Here is a 17,181-nt window from a genome sequence, read left to right on the forward strand (position 1 = left end):
AAATCTCCAGGCTGATTGTGCTCACCATCACGATGAAGGGTGAACCCGCGCGGCAGAGCATCAGTGAACCTACGATCGGGCTGTGATGCGCACGGGTGACGCCGCGCTCCTGCAGTCGCGTAACCGAGAGACTGGCGTGGGATCGGTCCCTGCTGCGCCTCAGCTGGAATAACGTCGGGACAAAAATTCAGAAATTTCATTAGCGGGTGTGTGTGTGTGGTTTTTTTTTTTTTTTTTTCTTCAAAGATACAAAAAGGAGGCGAGAGGTGTTGAGAAGAATCCCTTTTTTGGGGGGGGCCAAACGTTTTCCAATCGGAAGGGGGGGTTTTCTTCTGTACTTTGCAGAGCAGATTTATTGCGATAGAGAGAACCACCACCAGATATAGGCTGTGAAAAAAAGAAAGAAGAAGGTAAGAAGTGACGGTGCGCAGATGTACAATGTCATGCGTTGCAGCTGTTGCAGATGCAGCGAGCGGTGAACGGTGTATTCATTTGTCACGCGTGATCTTTTCATATTTGCCTTCTGTTTGGATGAATGGGGTCGAGCAAAGGGGGGGGGGGGGGGACTGGCACACTGGCACCTGCGCATCCGTTGAAATAAAGCCTCTGCGTTTTTGCCTGGAAACAACCAGAGGAAGGGAAAACAAACAAATAAGACGGTGAGGGATCATTTGACGCATTAATGTCTCCAAGATTTGCGTAATTAATTGGCTTTTGCGGAGATCTGATGATGTGTGTGTGTGTGTGTGTCTGCGGTGGCGCTGCTTTGTGTGTTGTTGTTGTTTTTTTTTTATTGAAATATGCCTGTTTGGTTAGTGGAATGTGCATCTTCTTATTGTTTGCAAACCGTTGCGCACGGGAAGGTGCCGTTTGGGGCAGGATGGCGGGATCCGATGTGAAAACACTCACTGCGTCGTTTCCATCGGAATGCAGCAGCGCATCTTTCCCTCCCTCCCTCTCTCTCTGCTCTTAGCGGGAGGCGGTTAGCCTCAGTAGCATTAACTCGGATGTCATTGCCCGTATTGTGAAATAAAAACAGCCTCTTCAGGCCTCGGTCGGGGCCCACGACGAGTCACTCGCACCCGTGGAACTGTGCGTTATGTGGCGCGTGTTTTCCCCCCAAACCGCGTCGATGGACGTTTTTTTTTGTTGTTTTTTTTTTTGGGGGGGGGGGGGGGGGGAGACAGCAGCTCAACGCTCCACGAAACTCTATTTCCTATCGTCATCTCCCTGCAAAAAAAAAAAATGCATGTCCTCAAGGTCATTCACTGGAGCCTTTGCGCTGCAGAGATTCACCCTATATAAGATCGACAATTGCCAATGAATGCACATCAGGATTGTTTGTGTGATGACGCGCGGGGGGGGGGGGGGGGGGGGGTGAACATGCATGGGATGCTGTGTGGGGGGTTCGCACTGATTTTGGCTGCAGCACACATCTCTGCTGTTTGTTGTGGAAGGCCTGAGCCAATGCAGTGCTGTGGTGGTGGAGCTGTCCGACCTGCTGTCAGGCTGCTGCTGCTGCTGCAGAGCTTTGGACCATATGTTGGTCTCAAGTGGGGAACATTCCCACAATGGCCTTTGTGTTCGCAAGTGCAAAAAGAACATTCTGCAGCCTCGCCTGTTCAAAAATATTTTGTATTGAGAATTGACGCATTCCTGGCCATTTCGTGTCTTTTTTTTCTTCTTTTTTTTGCCACATCACTAGTCAATAATTTATGACTCCCAGGCTGCTTATGGTGTGGTTGGGTCTATAGTTGTCATGGCCTTCGGCGTGGATGAGAAACTAATCCAGGCAGATTGGTCTGTGGATTTTCCACACCTGCTATAAACACTATGTTACACATAAAGGCCACTCGGTAATCATCTATATTCCCCACTGATCCAGATTACAGAAGGCCGTTTGTGCGCGCGCCCGCATATATACTGAGGTCTGTGGATGTGCTGCAGCGGTGCCTGTATTACAGGCCGAGGAACGGGCTTTGTTGTCGTTGTCAGGTTGTAGCATAGAGTTTTTTCAATGGAAACTTGATAGCAGCGATCGAACGTTTGATGAACTGGGTTCTGCTGTGACAGTGATGATCCAGGTCAGTGCTACACGGGCCACAGACCGGCACAAACAGGCTGAGGGGACGGAAATAGCACACGAGCACCAGGGAGAGAACCCTTCAACAAGTACAAAACCCCCCCAAAAACACATTTACTCTCTGCAAACGCATTTGTGAAGTGGATATAAAAAAGGGGAGCTTTTCTGTGCGGCGCTACACATTTTCATAGCGTAGATAAATGCGTTATTCACATGTTCTTGCGCCACAGGAACCATGGGAAAGCAGAACAGCAAGCTGACTCCAGAGGTGATGGAGGATCTGGTGAAGAACACGGAGTTCAATGAACACGAGCTGAAGCAGTGGTACAAAGGCTTCCTGAAGGACTGCCCCACTGGCAGGCTGAATCTGGAGGAGTTCCAGCAGCTTTATGTCAAGGTCTGTGTGAACCCCGTCCTCCGTTTTCTAAATGAACTGCTCCTTTTAATCATGCCATGGCCATTTTCCAACATGAAATATTACTGCAAACCCAAGCAGAACTAGTGAACACTTCCTCTCCCACATTTCGCAGTTCTTCCCCTACGGCGATGCGTCAAAGTTTGCAGAACACGCCTTCAGAACCTTCGACAAAAACGGAGACGGGACCATCGATTTCAGAGAGTTCATCTGCGCCCTGTCCATCACATCCCGCGGCAGCTTTGAGCAGAAACTCAACTGGGCCTTCAACATGTACGACCTGGACGGCGACGGCAAAATCACCAGAGTGGAGATGCTTGAGATAATCGAGGTGAGGGATTATCGAGTCATTAAGCCCCTCGCTCATCAGGGGACTTTTTTGTTGTTGTTGCTATTATCAGTCTCCTGCACACCGGCAACGCCTCGAGTGCAAACGCAGGTTCATAACGACAGAACTGCGGTTGTATATTGAATTACATCACGCCATTTCTGGAAACACATCAGTAGAGTAAATCTGATATACCTTGGCGATATGGGAGACTGTTGAGAGTTTCCTGTCGTGATAATTGTGGCATGTGTTTTATAACCAAGCATCTACATTAAGTGACCACCTTCTTTGTCTTCCATAGCCCTATCAGGTCAACTCAAGTATGCCATTTGTCATATTGCAAATACAGTATGCTCTTACAGACGGACTATAGGCTGGAATGCAATTCAACACAATCTCATCTTTTCATACAATTTGATTATCAAACTTAATTGGCTTAAGTCAACAGTTTAAACTGTTGATTTTAGGTAATAGTTAACGGTTTATAATGTACATGATTTTTGCCAATAATTGTTGATTGGTTTCATTTTAGCCAACAGTCAAAACTGTTATTTTTTGATTTTAGCAAACAGTTTAAATCTTCTGATTGTAGCAGTGTCAACTGTTTATTGGTTGCTATTTTAAACTCTATATTTGTTGATTTTGCTATCAGTTTAAACTGTTTGTTGTATTAACCTTTACCTTTTACCACATGTATACCTTTCAATGCATCTATTTCGGCAGTTTATCCATGACAACAATTCATTTCAACCATCTATCCTATCATTTCAACTCATGTGCTCGGTTGAAAACTAGCTTCCATACACTCTTGATAAGCCTCACACCAATCTGTAATAATGTTTCACAGTTTTTTCCCCCCTTACAATGGAATTCTTTTAGTTTAATTCATTAAGTTCAGTTGAATCAATTAGTTTAGCTTTCCACGCAACCTTCTGGTAACTTGGCATTAGTACCCCCTGGGCTACAAACACCATCCGGATGTAAATCGCTGATGCACGTCCTCGTGAAACAAATGAACTCACGTGGGCTTCACTGGATTGCGTAACAAAATCACAATCCTTAGCTAATTCCTCACTGCGTCTCGCCCACAGGCCATCTACAAAATGGTGGGCACTGTGATCATGATGAAGATGAACGAGGACGGTTTGACACCACAGCAGAGGGTGGACAAGATCTTCAGCAAAATGGATAAGAACAACGACGACCAGATCTCGTTGGACGAGTTCAAAGAGGCGGCGAAGAGCGACCCGTCCATCGTGCTCCTGTTGCAGTGTGACATGCAGAAGTGAGCCCTCCCTGCTCGCTCCTCTCCCCGCCTGTGATCCACACACTCTGGACAGCAGCACATGTTTTAATGTCTCACTAGGCTCTCTGCCATTTCCACAGGAAAACAAAAACCAATGTCTGGACTATTTTTCAATGGACTCGCTTCTTGTGGTTGTATGCATGAGAATGTTAAATGCTGAATAATTTTGAATATAGCTATACGATATCATACATTTCTATTTCGGAACATGCCAGTGTGATTTGTGCACAGTGACCCCACACATCCCCATTCATCCCTAGCTTGTAAATCAGTGGAGCACTGCGTTAAATTATGTTCTTACAGTATTTAGGATCCCCAGTGTTCACTGCTGCAACTACTGTACGCTTTACATTATAGTATCAAAACAATAATTCCTATGATAATTGTAACTGTCTCTGCTATCCAGACTTGTTGAGCTCTTGGAGACTAGGAAGGCTCCCGTCTGTTCCAGATGTTTTCACAAGGTGGAACCAAGAAGAGTAGGTTCTTTGCATGCATATATTATGTGTCAAGAAAATATAATCTCTTACCTTTTGCATCTTTAGGTGGCTATAAAAGAGAAACCCTCCGAAATTCATTTAGTATTGTTGCATGGGATGTACAGTATGTGACTCATCAGACCATTAGCTCACCTCCAGTTTTGTGGGAGCATGCTTCCCTCCATTTGATACACGTGTATGTGTGACACTTGAATTTTTTGAAAGGTATTTAGGTTGCAGCTGTGGGGTAATTGCCAAGGAAGAGCATTCACATGAACACTCTACTATATGTTTTGCTTCAGTGACTAGTAGGATGAGCAGAAATATATTCACGGGGCATCATTCCCTTATGATTTTAATTGTACTGCTGCAATTCAATCTGGAGGATAGGCCAAAAATGATCGCTGTCATTTGGGCACAGTACTCATGCATTATTCACAATGATCCAAAATTGGCTTCTATTTCAGGCTGCTTATTTGATTTAGGCTAATAAATTTACAGTACATATCAACATGTTTACAGCAATGATGAGCACTGCAAAACGAGAACAGCTTTGGCCTTGATGCTGGGAGCTCACTCTCTGGGCCGGGGACCTCGTGAGAGGGGCTCAAATTCCAATGCAGCAAAAAAAAAGGGGGTGAAAAGCCTCATATATGTTTACTGGACATACTGCATTTCTAAAACTTTTTTGTAAGGAGAAACTTTCTATTGAAAAGTCTCATCTTCTAATTTATTCCATTTGCAGCAATCAACAAAGATGCAGGGCCCTCGAGGGAGGCGCTTGATGAAGCTTTTTTGAAAGAGTGTTTCAGCGAGTGACAGCAGCCTGAAGCTGAAGATGTAAGCTAAAGTTATTGCAGAAATTCTCTTTCAGGAGTTTTGCTTCCCCATTTCTAGACTATGCAAGCACGGACTGAGTGTCTGCTTGTAGTCCACTCACAGTAGTGGAATGTTGCAGAAGCTTTTCACTGTTCTGTCTGTAACACAACGGAAACCAACCATCACATTATTAATGTCTATTTTTATTTACACATTTCAGTCCAGTCACCATGTCAGATTCTTTGTCTAGTAAATGTTTATATCAAATATGAAAAAAAATCATCATACAAGTGACTGTATTCTTTTTTACATGTGGCATGTGTTGCACCCAAACCTAATTCTGTAGTGATTAAAATGAATAAACCATCAACAGGCTTTTTCAAAAGACATGTTGTGACTGGTGCAGTTAATGGAAACAAGTGAAGACCAGTCTTTTGACTTTAAGACTGCATTGAATATATGTTGCAGTTCGTGGATGGGTATGAATGAACCGCCTAATGAATGAAGCTTAGGATCCACTCGAAATTTCTTAGGATTCCTCCATAACATTTAGTGAAACAATGGTTAAAGTTTTTCACAGAACGGACAGCCAACAGCTGCTGGACGAGAAACGAAGAGCGTTTGTTAACGATGGAGAGAATTGGAGAGCACCAACGCACAAGCTTATGCTGCAAAAGTGATAGAAAAGAAAAGCGTGTAAAAAGAGATGGATATTAGGTAGAGCGTCACCTGGTGGTCAGGGGAGGGATGAGGATGAACTGTCGGAGATGGTGCCGCGCCGACAGCTCCAGGAGGAGATCTGGAGAAATCCTGCGATTGTGCTGCGATTGTGCATATCCTGTAAAGAAAAAAAATGGAGGGGATTAGTTAAGCGACGTAGTAGAAGAAAGAATCAGAAAGAAGCAGGACTTTCTTTTGCCAATTAGGAGCTTTAGTTATGCATTTTTAAATTGTTTTTCAAAAGTAGTAGGCTGTTCTGGCTGTCTGCCATGATGTTGTCAAGTCGGTCAAGGAACCTCTGCAGGTCTTTCACTTGGGTTCTTTTTTAAATTTGACAGAGCGAGGGCCTCAGCGTACTCCCTAATGAGGGCAGAGGGAAGCAATTGGCATAGCTTAAATCTTCCTCACTTCAGTCTTCAGTGTGCACATGTAAAATTAGGGCAGAGGATGATTTAGTAGCGGCCGAAGGGCAGATTGGATCGAGCTATCTCGAGATAACCTTAAAATGTGGGGCTCATAGAGAACAGGGTTTTGTTGTACCATATGTCTGATTCACTTTTTTTTTTATTTTAAACGCAGGAGCTTTTTCACTCATTTGTTAGTTGAGAATGGACACTCAAATACACAAACCCATGTCCCGCTGGTGATTTTGCAGTATGAGTGGGTATAAACCAACGAAAAAGTATCGCTTTTAAAATGTCAGAAATTAAAATGAGAGCATTCATCCAGAGGTTAAAAAGCTGAAGAACAAAAAAAAACATGCTCCCAGGCAGCTTGACAGTAAGTACTTTGGGTAATACAGCTAACAAATAAACTGACAAACAAAACAAGTGTACGTGGGTGAACACAACCTCCTATTATGTATAGAAACATTTAAACTAGCTTCTGTGTTTCCATTTATTTTAACAACTGGTTCATACTTTGATTAACACTAAATAGGTCTTCTTTAACGTTTTTTGTTTTTTTTTTAAGTTTCGTGTGGTGGAAATCTTAATTTCCTTGAGAAATGAACAAATAAATCATTCAAATAACAAGTTTGTCTGCGAGTTATATTCTATTGAACGGAGTCCGTTCAGCTGGTTCAGAGCTCATTCCCCGTGGGAAGGTTCAGAGGTCTGACCCAGAACATTGGGGAAAGACATCATATGTAAACAGGACGAACCAATAAGAACATATGCTTACATACATGACCGTATGATGAATCGACACCACATTTCGTACAAAACATCACAGAGCTCTAAATGTACAATCATGTTGCTCTAAAGAAGGTCAGACTCTCAGGCAGGTAGGAGTCAACTGGATGTGTTTGGTTCACCTGTGTGCGACATTCAGGGAACCCTGGGAGCAGTGGGAACTGTTTCCAGGACTGCGACAACCAAAGTCCAACAGGTGACTAGAAAACGCTTCAACTTTCTCGCCAACTTTTTGCATTTTTGGACCACACACAAATACGACTGATGTTTGTGTGTTTGTGTGTGTGTGCGTGTGTGTGCGTGCGCAGCTCGGCAAATTAACGAGACCACGGAGTCTACCTCAAACTTCCTGGTCCGGACAGTGAAGATCAGTTGTGGGCGTGGTAAGATTTAAAAAACAGAGAGCGTGCTGCGTGATTGGTTCACCGCATACACACGTGTGTGTCTGTGTGTGTGTGTGTGTGTGTGTGTGTGTGCATGCGTGTGTGTGTGTGTGCGCGCGCGCGTGTGGGTGCGCGTGTGTGCGTGTGTCTGAAACATGAATTTTCACGTATTTTAACTTTTAATGTGACGTCCAATCGCAGCCTTTAAAAGCCCAGGTGAGGGCCCGCCCCTTCCGCCTCCTCCTGATCCGGCCATTCAAACGCGTGAAGTCTGAACGAGAGGGAAACTAACAGCTTTGATGCGTCGCCTGCAACAAACACGGTGAGCAAAAAGCAAAAAAACTAATTTTTCACGATGCCACGTGGTCGGTTCCTTGTCGATCGAGGTGAATCACAAAAAGCCACGTGGAGCGTTTGGTGTCTACGTTTCATCACGAGAAACTGCTGACGTGATAAAGTCTATTTCACCCTTATTCTTGGGTGAGATGAGTTGTGTGTGGACCAAACGATTAGTTATGTCTGTTTACTTATTTGGCATCTCATCCTTACATGTCAAAGAAATTCTGCACAATTTTATCCCATAAAGCCTCCAAAATAATAATAATAATATAAAGTTCTCACAACATAATGTTCAACCTTCAATGAGAGGCCGTTGTATAACATTTGTGTAGATTTATTCATTTTATAAGTGAGCTGCATAAATGTCTAACACGTTAAATTCCTGTTTTTAATGTTTAGCCTGCATCTCCTCTTTTTTTTTTTTTTTTTTTAATTAGTGGACTTACATTTAAATTGGTGATACTACAGGTCGCAGTTAGGGTTAGTGGGTGTCGATTGCCCTCCTATGAAGACAATAATTTACATTCTGACATTTTTAAAAGTCATACACATGTTGCACCTAAATTAAGTAAAAAATCAGTGGATGGCATTAAATGCTAACGTATAGTGAATCTCGTAATGTCAGGTTTATGTTGATGCTGTCGGCTGTTGATTCAGTAATCCGTCTCAAGTCTTTTAGTATTTTAAAGAGCAAACTCTTTGCAGATGTATTTGACATGTGTTTACATTATTTATTGGGTGTTTCGTTCCGGTAACTCTCAGGCCTCTTCATCAACAATTAGTGGGTCAGTGTTTGTCAGCTTGAAAAGGTGGTCACCTTTTTGGTCATCATCATGATTAGTACCATAAGAAGAAAAATGTCAAACATTGACAAGGATATTTAGAAATAGGAAAACTGCTTTGACAAGAAATCACAACTAGATCGTTGCAACAGTGATGGAAAGATGCAGCATCTTAATACCAAAAATAGACCTTTTTGATAAAAGAACAGAAATTAGATAAACTCTTGTATAGCTGCCTTGAGTCCTCAGACTCCTCTTCCCATGTGGATAAAAAGATTGTGTCTGTTGCACAGTTGATACGATTTCAAAAGTCAAATTTATTGAATTATGAAATACAGCCACAACATACAAAACTGATTACTTTGAATTGTGCCAGTTAATAGCCAGAGTGGTTGTCTTGATGCTTAATGGTTCGCTCTCTCTGCAGGCTACAGCCAAACCAAACTGAACAACTTTGGATGCACTGGTGAGTTTTATTTTTAAATGACAGCACATTTCTACAGATACAACTACGCATTTTTGTCAAATCCGAAACACATGTTTACAAAATGGGTAATTATTTATAAGGGAATGAATTCTATACCATACACTGTTACACTGGAATTTTTTAATAATGGCAGCACTATCTTTAAAGATAACTAACACTTGAAATTACTGTTTCTTAAAAATGTATACATTTTTTTTTCTATTTTGAAGGTCTGAGCTTCACAATGTGTTCGATTCCGGGGCTTCCAACGCCAGGATCGGAAATACTTGTTCTCATCACGAGGGTAAATCTAAACCCCAGCTGTGGTCTAGTGGAATTATGGGTTAACATGGATGATGGAATGAAGCATATTTATGAACAGATGAGAGATCAAATCCAGAGCCCTAATAGGAGGTTTAATGGATCTGAAGGAAAACCAGGGGACCTTTGTCTGGTTTGCATCAGTGACAACTGGCACAGAGCTCGGATTGTATCGATTCAAGGTGAAACTCAAAATGTTTTTCTAATTGACCAGGGAAAGCCCCATATCGCCACAAGTGAAGCTTTAGCATGGGCCCACAGTGACAGTTTTCTCCTTCCTCCTGAAATTGAATCTTGTATACTTGCCAATGTCATCTCCCTTGAGCACGACTGGCCAGAAGGAGCCACAAAGTTTTTGAAGTCTCTGCCTGGCAAGAAATTTAAGGGACTGGTTCTAGATGTGCTGATGCCAGACAGGAAAATTCTCCTGTCCATACCAATTGTTTCTAAGTTCATGTGTAAGTTTGGAGTTCCAAAGAACATCCAGGAGGGTGAGTTTAAATCGCTTGTACTGAAATATCTACATTTATCCAAAGGAGAGGCGTCTGAGGACAACCGTATAACACAGGAGCATAATTTGAAAGTCAGTTGCCAACTTGAGAAGCATGACCAATACTTTTTCCCAGAACTGTTGACTGACACCTTTGAAACTGTCACCGTGACAGAGGTGACTGATCCACAGAACATTTTTTGCCAACTCTTAATTTTTTCCAAGGCAGTGAAGACATTATCAGAACAGATTCAACAGCACTATCAAGAGGGTTCAGAGTTTGGAGAGGTGAAATCACAGACCAGAGGGGATCCATGTGCAACCAAAGACGTAAAGGGCACATGGCATCGCTCGTTACTGAAGCAAGGCATTATGACCGACGATGCTGCTGTAAAAGTCTTGCATGTGGATGAAGGAAAAACTGAATTCATCCCAGTCAGAAACATCAGACCACTGCATGGAAAATTTCTGAGAATGCCAGTTGTCACGTATCGCTGTTCTCTTGATGGACTAAAGGGTAATGGCAAAGGTTGGACCACAGACCAGACTGATTACTTGAAATCACTGCTCCTGAACCAGACATTGATGGCCAGGTTTGACAACCACAATATACTGCAAGATTTCTATTATGTCACACTCCATACATCAAATGCTGTATGCATAAACAAATGCTTTTTAGAGAAGGCAGGACATTTCCCACTCTCCGAGACTGAACATGAATCAAATGTTCAGAAAGAACCCATTCCTTCTTCATTTCTTAGTTCACCTGGAGACCGGCAATGCATGGATTTACAGAACGGAGTCCATGTAAATGTTGATGATTTACAATATCAATCTTTTCCAGTAACCAAAGACCTAGAAGTCAATAGCAGGTTGGCTGATGTATCTATGTCCGGCACTGATGATATTCAACATTTAGGACTTCCAGACCCTCTAATACACAAATTTGGGCATCTTTCAACAGGTGATGACGCTGTGTTTACAGTTGGAAGTAGTGTCAATGTGAACATATCCTGCATTGAAAGTCTACAGAAGTTCTGGTGTCAATCAACAGAAAATGGCAACTCTCTTAGACTTCTTATGCAAGACCTGCAAAACTACTATGCATCTGCCCATCCTCAACCCCTTGTTGAGTCCATCTGTGTTGCCCGTAATCCAGACAATGACATGTGGTACAGGGCAAGGATGATTACAAGTCGCAACTCCCCTGTTGTAGATGTTAAATTTATAGACTATGGTCAAACTCGAAAGGTCCCTCTGCAAGATGTGCGCCCCATTGATCCAGTTTTCTTACGGTTGAATGCACAGGCCTTTCAGTGTTGCTTATTCAATCTGAAGAATCCTGCTAATCCCACTGCTGCCACTTGGACTGATGCTGAATTAGCAGAGTTTCAGAAAATTGTGGAGTCAGGTGCCAACTCAAATATTGAGTTGAAATGTGTCGTAAAAGCTTTAACATCTGACGATGAAGGTCTGCATCTTAACATGGTAGATATTGAAACACCAACTGACAGTGCAAGCAAGTTTCTGGCTCAGAAATGTGTGCAGAATGAAGCTCCTTCGCAAATTCCTCCACAGGTCCCATTAGACACATACAATTACTCAACACACAACATTGAGGTGGGTGGAGAAGAAAAGGTGTGCGTAACGTATTCAGAAAGTGTTAGTCACTTCTACTGCCAACTGGTCAGGAATTCTCCTTTCTTAGACAAAGTGATGGAAAATGTTAAACAAATAAGTGGCCAGCCACAGAGCACAGATGACACACTTGGACTGAATAGCATTTGCATTGCTAGGCACACTGATAATCAGTGGTACAGAGGTCAAATAGTGGAAATGTCCCCAAAACTTAAAGTGCACTTTGTGGACAATGGTGATACACTTGATGTGAATGAATCTGATATTTGCCCTTTTCCCTCTGAGGGAAGTTTTGCCAGGTCTCTTCCTGTGCAGGCGGTTCCACTTGGACTGTTTGATGTCCCAGCAGAAGTGCCACGAGAAGTTGACCAGTGGTTTGCAGATTGTGCCATTGACCATAGTTGGACCATTTCAGTGGTATCAGAAGGAGAAAATGGGAAGGTACTTGTTGAATTGTTTAATGGACCCCTTAATGTAAACGTGAAAGTCAGAGAGAGGATATTAGAGTTGGCACGAGAAAAGATGACTGGTTTCATACAGCAGTCTGACCAGCAGTTCTCTAACGGCTCAGAACAGGCCATTGTGCCATATGAAGACTGTTTAACGCAAGACCTCACGAATGAGTCAGTATTAACGAAGATCACTGAGCCAAATAAAGACCAATGCAGCAATGCAATGTGTGCTAGAGATGAGCTTAAGATAAATTCACCATCTACTACTACTATCTTTGCACCAGAGATGCTGGATAAAGGAAGACAACCAACTTTGGATGTCATTCTTGAGGACCAAGAAACCATATTGGCACAGACTTTCATAGAAGGTAGTCACAATGACTCAGAAATAACAAAAATTTCCCTTCCTCCTTGCCCTGGAAGCGTGGATGTCTGCATGTACAAGGGACCAGACATTTCTCAAAACAAGACAGAGGAGGTATATGCTTCCTGCATTGTTGGACCACATTTCTTTTGGTGTCAATACGCCAACACTGATGACCTGAACTGGGTATCAATGCTTGCTCAGGAAGCGGGACAGACACAGCAGGACACGCTGTTCCCAGAGACCCATGGTCCTGGCAGTCCATGCATTGCCCTTTTTCCCTGTGACAATCAGTGGTATAGAGCTCAGGTAATTAAGAGAAGTAATGAAAGTCTTCATATTGTGTTTATCGACTATGGAAATGAGTGTGACATTGACATCAAGAATGTGAGATTACTGCCTCAGAATCTACTGGAGATGGCTCCTCGGGCCTTTTTGTGCTCTTTGAATGGATTTGACGCGTCAAAGGGCACCTGGGATGATCAAGTTTATGATGACTTCTACAATCTCCTGGTTGATAAACCACTGAAAGTAACAATTTTCAACGTGGAAAATCATTCTGAGATTGACATTCTTCTATATTCAGTGCAAATTGAGTGTGAAAATATGGTTGTAAATAACGCAGTGCAGAAATATTGGAAACCTTTTGCCACAGAACATGTTATGGCAGAGAGTCCTCAACCAAACGTCTCACTTCTGTGTGGTCAAACTGAGTCAAACCTGGCACAACTTAATATTTCCAAAGGAATACCAAATACTTCCATGTACAACAAACCAGAAATATCTATTAACCAGACAGAGAGTGGATATGCCTCTTGCATTGTGGGACCCCATTTCTTCTGGTGTCAATACGCCAACACTGAGGATCTCAGCAAATTGTCAATGCTCGCTCAGGAAGCAGGAGAGGCACAGCAGGACATGACGTTGCCAGAGACTTTTGCCCCTGGCAGTCCATGCCTTGCTCTATTTTCCAGTGACAATCAGTGGTATCGAGCTCAGGCAATGCACAGTACTGACAGTAGTCTTCATGTCATGTTTATTGACTATGGAAATGAGTGTGACGTTGACATCAAGAATATAAAATCATTGCCGCAGAATCTACTGGAGATGGCTCCTCTGGCCTTTTTGTGCTCTTTGAATGGATTTGATGAGTCAAAGGGCACCTGGGATGACCAAGTTTATGATGACTTCTACAATCTCCTGGTTGGTAAACCACTGACAGTGACGGTGTTCAACATGGAGGATCATTCAGAGATTGACGTTCCTCAATATTCAGTGCAAATTGAGTGTGAAAATATGGTTGTAAATAACACAATGCAGAAATATTGGAAACCAGTTGCCACAGAAGAACATGTTTTGACAGAGAGTCCTAAACCAAAGAACTCACTCAAAGGTGGTCAAACTGAGTCCAACATCACACACCTTCGTGTAGCCAAAGGAGAAACAAAGACTTCCATGTACAAGAAACCAAAATTATCCAAAAGCCAGACGGAGTGTGGATATGCCTCTTGCATTGTGGGACCCCATTTCTTCTGGTGTCAATACGCCAACACTGAGGATCTCAGCAAATTGTCAATACTTGCTCAGGAAGCAGGAGAGGCACAGCAGGACATGACGTTGCCAGAGACTTTTGCCCCTGGCAGTCCATGCCTTGCTCTATTTTCCAGTGACAATCAGTGGTATCGAGCTCAGGCAATGCACAGTACTGACAGTAGTCTTCATGTCATGTTTATTGACTATGGAAACGAGTGTGACGTTGACATCAAAAAGAATGTGAGATCTTTGCCGCAGAATCTGCTGGAGATGACGCCTCAGGCCTTTTTGTGCTCTTTGAATGGATTTGACGAGTCAAAGGGCACCTGGGATGACCAAGTTTATGATGACTTCTACAATCTCCTGGTTGGTAAACCACTGACCGTGACGGTGTTCAACATGGACGATCATTCAGAGATTGACGTTCCTCAGTTTGCAGTGGAAGTTGAGTGCGAGGGATTGGTTGTGAATACACTGATGGAGAAATACTGGGAAGGACTGGACACAGATCCTGCCTTGGCAGAAAGATTTGAACCGGGTTAGAACACTATACTTTATACAATATAAAATCATACACATTTAAATTCATTATGTTTTAATAAAGGTCAGACTTACGAGTTTATTTAATCACAGTTGTTCTTTCATCTGCAGTGCACCAGGATAAAACAAAGACCACGGATGAGAGTTTTTGAATTTAAAATAATGACAAGCCGGCAAATTAATGGTAGGACTTGACTTGAACATTTCATGAGTATTAATTATCCTGTCATTTTAAAACCAGCTGAAGTAATAACGTTTCATTATTGGCAAATGTCTGAGTGTTATTAATATTAATGCAAGACAATTTCCTTAAATTGGTAGTGAATGAAAGCACTTTGTCATTTCAATGTTTTCTAATCTTTGTGTTCATTTCTTTCAGCTCTGGATTTGGATAAATGCTTGTGAGTGACATGTTTGCCTTATAAGGAAATGTCCTCATATTTTACTAACAAGATGAAATGATGCTTGTATTGTAGTGTTAATGTATGTCAATAATAACACCTGAGTGGTTTATTGCAGAATACATATATATATATTTGTTTTGTAATGGATTGTACACATTTGAACTGGATCTATTTTGCAGGCTTTGTGTTAGCTATGTTAATATTTTCAAAATATTCAATTTTAATTGTTACTCGACAGCATGAAATACGCTGAGTTAAAGTCACTGATTATTAACAGTAGGAAGCGATACAGAAAAACTATGCACTTTTTTCTATATTAAATACATTTTTTTTGTCAAAGCAACTAAATATTAACGATCTGACCAATATTCTTGGAGTAAGTAATAGCAGCAGTTATTATAAAAGGTCAAGGATTCTACATTTGCAACAATTTAGTACATTGAAATGTAACCAACAAATATTTTGATGATCCATTATGTTTTTAGTAAATTTACAACAACAAAAGCCACATATTAAGGTTAAGGGTACTCTTGTATATTTAAAATAAACTTATTTTACTTTAATTCTCATAGAGAGTCTGAAAGGGTCTTCGCACCACTTCTCACCTCTCAATGTTAACTGTGAAACCGTTGACTATCTTAACTCAACTGTAACTGAGCTTAAATTCTTAATGTATAAACCTTTTAAAAGCTCATGTTATTCTTAACGCTATCAGATATTTTTTTCCTAAACCCATTTTGCAAATTGCAATTTCGAGTGCTTCATGTACTCACAACAGACTCCAGCAGGTGGCAGCATTGCCGTTTTACAGGTCCATCGGTTAGGACCGGACCCTGTCGCCTTGTTGTTTCGATGTACTGTTGCTGGGCAACCTCTGAGGTATGCCGAGAACGCGATCAGAATTCGCTCGTTCACTGCTCGCGCATGCGTATTGTCACGTCTCCTGGAATTTCCCAAAGATGGCAGGCAACGACGTAACGTCTCCCACATTATCCTATTCGATTTTACACCTTTAAAGCATTTAAATGCTGCGTTTGATTTTAATCGGGCTGTGGTTATGGTTGGGGTAAGGATCAGGGTCAGGCTAAAGGTTGCACACTATACAGTTACAACTTTTCTTTTCAACGAACAATATATTTGGCTTTTAAAAAAAATTAAGCAATAATCACTACACCCACCTTTTGATTTCTTTCGCTTTTTTCGGGCACATTTTTGAATATATCTGCCGCGGTCGGAGGAAACGTAGAACTCCGCAGCACAAGGTGCCGAGAATGCGCCTGTTGCGCTGTTCGCGAACCGCCATTGAAAAGGACGACGCGTTGCCTGGCAACCGTCGCGACGCGATGACCGAGTTGCACCAGGCTGCAGCGGCCGGCGATGTCGAACGAGTCGAGGATATCTTGAGGCAAAAGAAATGCAGCCCCAACCAGCGGGACATCGACTGGTGCTACAAGACCCCTCTGCACTGGGCAGCAGCCAAAGGTGAGTGGAGATGGAGGACGCACCTCACCTGTTAATGCTGCATATCATTAATTTCAAATGCCATGCCGTCATTCGACAGTTGCGTGTGTGTTTTAAGGAGTTTGTCTTAATATTCATTGTAGTTTTGTGTTTCTGAATCAAATGATCAGAACTGCGAGAATTAGTCGTTTAGTAATAGATTACTAAATTAATCTGCAACTATTTTGATAATGGATTAATCGGTTCGCAGTAGTTTTAATAAAGAAAAAGGAAAAAATTCTCTGATTTCAGCTTCTTAAATGTCAATATTTTCTGGTTTCTTTGCTCCTCTGTAACAGTAAACTGAATACGTTTGGTTTGTTGACGAAACAAAACATCTTTAGGGTTTTGGGAAACACGATGCCTGACATTTTTCAACCTTTAATGACATTTTATGAACTAAACGACTAATCGAGAAAATAATGAAAAGATTAATAGATTATGAAAATAATCGTTAGTTGCAGCCCTAACAAATGATGTTTTTTAGTGCTGTTGAAAGTGGGATGGAACGTTTTAAATATTTGTAGGTAGAACCCGACCGATATTAATGACAGATAATAATAATGAGCCTTTAAATGTGCATCTATGTTTATATTTTAGGTAAAATAAATGTTTATTTTCTTAAT

General features: G+C 41.9%; 3 protein-coding genes and 1 long non-coding RNA gene across 9 annotated transcripts in view; 3 read left to right on the top strand and 1 right to left on the bottom strand.

Annotated features, from left to right (window-relative positions):
* Positions 1-5,817, top strand: vsnl1b (visinin-like 1b). 3 transcript variants are annotated; one of them, XM_035610846.2, is made up of 4 exons: positions 1-206; positions 2,314-2,480; positions 2,614-2,829; positions 3,918-5,817. In XM_035610846.2, exons 2-4 carry the CDS (start codon positions 2,319-2,321, stop codon positions 4,113-4,115), a joined length of 576 nt encoding a protein of 191 aa, XP_035466739.1. In that variant the 5' UTR covers positions 1-206; positions 2,314-2,318; the 3' UTR covers positions 4,116-5,817. The 3 variants fall into 3 exon arrangements, with proteins under 3 accessions (XP_035466739.1, XP_035466737.1, XP_035466738.1); XM_035610844.2 differs by lacking the exon at positions 1-206 and adding an exon at positions 216-410; XM_035610845.2 differs by lacking the exon at positions 1-206 and adding an exon at positions 519-659.
* On the bottom strand, positions 5,618-16,371 carry LOC118286408. Of its 2 annotated transcripts, none has more exons than XR_004785383.2 (3): positions 16,234-16,371; positions 14,495-14,622; positions 5,618-6,268 (listed from the first exon to the last, which is right to left on the bottom strand). It is a non-coding gene; the product is annotated as an uncharacterized LOC118286408 (long non-coding RNA). The 2 variants fall into 2 exon arrangements; XR_004785384.2 differs by having other exon boundaries at positions 14,495-14,626; positions 16,234-16,369.
* LOC118286395 (tudor domain-containing 6) lies at positions 7,708-15,394 on the top strand. Of its 3 annotated transcripts, XM_047337784.1 has the most exons (6): positions 7,717-8,048; positions 9,275-9,313; positions 9,544-9,617; positions 12,053-14,649; positions 14,763-14,835; positions 15,031-15,394. In XM_047337784.1, exons 4-5 carry the CDS (start codon positions 12,285-12,287, stop codon positions 14,801-14,803), a joined length of 2,406 nt encoding a protein of 801 aa, XP_047193740.1. In that variant the 5' UTR covers positions 7,717-8,048; positions 9,275-9,313; positions 9,544-9,617; positions 12,053-12,284; the 3' UTR covers positions 14,804-14,835; positions 15,031-15,394. The 3 variants fall into 3 exon arrangements, with proteins under 3 accessions (XP_047193738.1, XP_047193740.1, XP_047193739.1); XM_047337782.1 differs by having other exon boundaries at positions 7,708-8,048; positions 9,544-14,649; XM_047337783.1 differs by lacking the exon at positions 7,717-8,048 and having other exon boundaries at positions 9,260-9,313; positions 9,544-14,649.
* LOC118286405 (ankyrin repeat domain-containing protein 66) overlaps positions 16,011-17,181 on the top strand; it is a 3,170-nt gene continuing 1,999 nt past the window's right edge. Inside the window, exon 1 of the mRNA XM_035610843.2 lies at positions 16,011-16,537. Coding sequence (XP_035466736.1) covers positions 16,327-16,537 — 211 coding nt within the window. The 5' untranslated portion in view covers positions 16,011-16,326. The remainder of the gene's footprint in view (positions 16,538-17,181) is intronic.

The sequence above is a fragment of the Scophthalmus maximus genome, chromosome 15 (assembly GCF_022379125.1).
Source record: "Scophthalmus maximus strain ysfricsl-2021 chromosome 15, ASM2237912v1, whole genome shotgun sequence".
Taxonomy (NCBI): Eukaryota; Metazoa; Chordata; class Actinopteri; order Pleuronectiformes; family Scophthalmidae; genus Scophthalmus; species Scophthalmus maximus.

Bases quoted from the DNA above. Each gene is read 5' to 3' on its own strand.
- vsnl1b (XM_035610846.2), top strand. From the start codon at position 2,319: ATGGGAAAGCAGAACAGCAAGCTGACTCCAGAGGTGATGGAGGATCTG. The intron at 2,481-2,613 runs GTCTGTGTGAAC...CACATTTCGCAG, and splicing joins TCCAGCAGCTTTATGTCAAG to TTCTTCCCCTACGGCGATGC. The intron at 2,830-3,917 runs GTGAGGGATTAT...TCTCGCCCACAG, and splicing joins AGATGCTTGAGATAATCGAG to GCCATCTACAAAATGGTGGG.
- LOC118286395 (XM_047337782.1), top strand. From the start codon at position 9,558: ATGTGTTCGATTCCGGGGCTTCCAACGCCAGGATCGGAAATACTTGTT. The intron at 14,650-14,762 runs GTTAGAACACTA...TTTCATCTGCAG, and splicing joins GGCAGAAAGATTTGAACCGG to TGCACCAGGATAAAACAAAG.